This window comes from Trachymyrmex septentrionalis, unplaced genomic scaffold, assembly GCF_001594115.1.
Source record: "Trachymyrmex septentrionalis isolate Tsep2-gDNA-1 unplaced genomic scaffold, Tsep1.0 scaffold20, whole genome shotgun sequence".
Lineage (NCBI taxonomy): Eukaryota > Metazoa > Arthropoda > Insecta > Hymenoptera > Formicidae > Trachymyrmex > Trachymyrmex septentrionalis.
Window position 1 is genome coordinate 4,493,980 of NW_017305180.1, and position 2,512 is coordinate 4,496,491.

The 2,512-nt window shown below is 26.6% G+C and overlaps 1 protein-coding gene across 1 annotated transcript in view; it reads left to right on the forward strand.

Moving 5' to 3' along the window:
* The first annotated feature begins 288 nt into the window (after positions 1-288).
* The window catches only part of LOC108747792 (acyl-CoA-binding protein homolog), a 3,431-nt gene continuing 1,207 nt past the window's right edge, over positions 289-2,512 (forward strand). Inside the window, exons 1-2 of the mRNA XM_018485571.1 lie at positions 289-381; positions 2,289-2,403. Coding sequence (XP_018341073.1) covers positions 367-381; positions 2,289-2,403 — 130 coding nt within the window. The 5' untranslated portion in view covers positions 289-366. The remainder of the gene's footprint in view (positions 382-2,288; positions 2,404-2,512) is intronic.

Genomic DNA, 2,512 nt, shown 5'->3' on the forward strand with positions numbered 1-2,512 from the left:
TTATTATATATTATTATGTATACATATATTATATATTATGATTTATATAGTATTAATTATAAATTTTATTAAATAAACGATTTTAATTAAAAATTAATATATAAAAATTTAAATAATTTTTTGATTATTTTAATATAAAAAAACTAACCATATGCATATATTATACAGTCACTTTTTATACACTTTGAAGCGTATATAATCATTCGTAATAACCATGGTACTGTATAATCAGTACAAGATCGAAAACTGCGCTCCCCACCTCGCTAGTAATAAACTCGCCAGCGCGGGCAATCGGGAAGCGTAGAATCGTGATTACTAGCTAGTCAGTAGACAGTTAGCTTGCACACGAAGCGGATTCACATCCCAATGTCGGTCGATCAGGTATTGCTTTATTTTCATATGCAAAAAGTCTAGAGTAATTAAAAGGAATTAGTCAGCGAGAGCATTCACTTTGTAAAATTGAATTCCACCAAATTAAATAATTTAAAAAATTAGAAATTATTCGAGAAATGTTTAATTATATGTAAGGCATAATGAGATTATTAAAATCTATAAATAAAATTATGTAATTGTGTGAGAAAAACAATGAAAAAAAGGAATAGGGATAGAAAAGTACAGAAAAGTCAGAAATTATTATCTTAATTCCTGATTTCGAAAATTAAGATTCATAAATTTGCAAAATGAGAATTTTCGTGTCGTTTAATTCCTTTTAATTTATGCGTTTCTTTGTACAGATTTTCTTAATTAACACGTAGAATGTTTGTGTTCAGTATTATCGTATTGTTTGTTTCAAAATATTTATATGTTCGGGAGGTCGCGAGAAGATTTATAGACGAATGTCGTCTACGATAATTTCCTATAACGGGATTTTCTACGGTTGATCTTAAAACCGGTTTATACATTGCATTGCACACTTAAAAACACAAAGTATCCCAGAATTTATCTATCAAATCATCTCTATTTATTTATATACTTTTTTAAGTCAGAATCAAATTACACGAAATTTATTTCTCAATTAAAACAGATCGAGCAAAGCTCGATTGAGAAATTTATTTTTTTATTAAAATACTAAAAAATTCAACCATTATATCAAGTCATAAATGTGATCGAAAATAAAGGGCATAAATTTTCTTGGGAAATTTGATCCTAGAAATGCATCTTATTCTTCATTTAATGCAGTGAATTATAATATAATTTGAGAATTAGTTATAGAGATATTTAATATAAAAAGTTAACAATTTATTCAAATAAAATCCTACTTAATTTTCATTGGAGAAAATTAATTTAAATAGCTATTATCTGTAATAAGCTATCTCGAAAAAAGAAACAAGTTTATGTCGTTCGACTTTGGTTTACATATCGTGATAAATTTTGTGAGGTGGGGATAGCGTTTTTTATTTGTGCAAACATTCGACGTTCATAAAGTATTTATAATACAGTCATGCGATCAACTAGTGTAAGGATATCTCTCGAGCAGATATCACAGATATTTTTTTTTATTTTTCATTATATATATATATATATATGACAATGTATAAAAAATGTATTATTAATGCTTTATATATAAAGAGTGCAGTTTTTGTGTTTTGTATATAAAAAATGCATTTTTCGTTTTTTTCCGAAGTTTAAAATTATAGTCTACAACAAAAAGATGTCAATGAATTGATCAAAATGGAAATAAGCCACAAAAATTGACTTGGCGACACAGCATACTAATTTCGTTGATTACAAGCTGTGACAGTGCACAATATTATCGTGTGCATTTCTCCGAAGAGAAATTTGGAACAGACAGTAGATTATCATTTAATCTGGGTGTATTCAGCTGAAGAAAGTTTGGAAGTTCCGAACTTTCAATAGTTTTGAATTTGTTCATTGCGACCTTAAAAATATATATTATATAACTAAATATTACGAATTACTTATATTGCTGATATTAACAAGTTTAAATGCATGATTTTTGGTTTGTAAATTTAGTTAATAATAAAGGTCACTTTTAAAGAGCTTAATGCAGAGTCATTCACGATTCAAAGGTCACTTTCATAGCCTTTTCTGAGCATAATCCATATTTATAAGCTATACATAATAAGCTGCAGAGATACATAGTGACAAACAATAGTGTTTCTGACGGACATCCTTTTTTAACATTCTCTTATGCAATATTATAGTTATATAATAAAATATTATAATAATATTACTAATATTACTAATATTACTAATACGTAATAATATTACTAATATATACAAATATTATATTATTTTAAAATAATAAAATTGTACTTTTCTTATAGCAATTTGAAGGGGCTGCAGAAGCTGTAAAGGCGCTTACAAAGCGTCCTACTGATGAGGAGCTTTTGGAACTTTACGCTTTATTTAAACAAGCTACAATTGGCGACAATAACACATGTAAGTTCCTATATTAATGTCATGAAAGTACACATATAATGATTAATGATAACATTAAATTTCGCATGTTCAGATATATTGACATATATATATATATATATATATATAT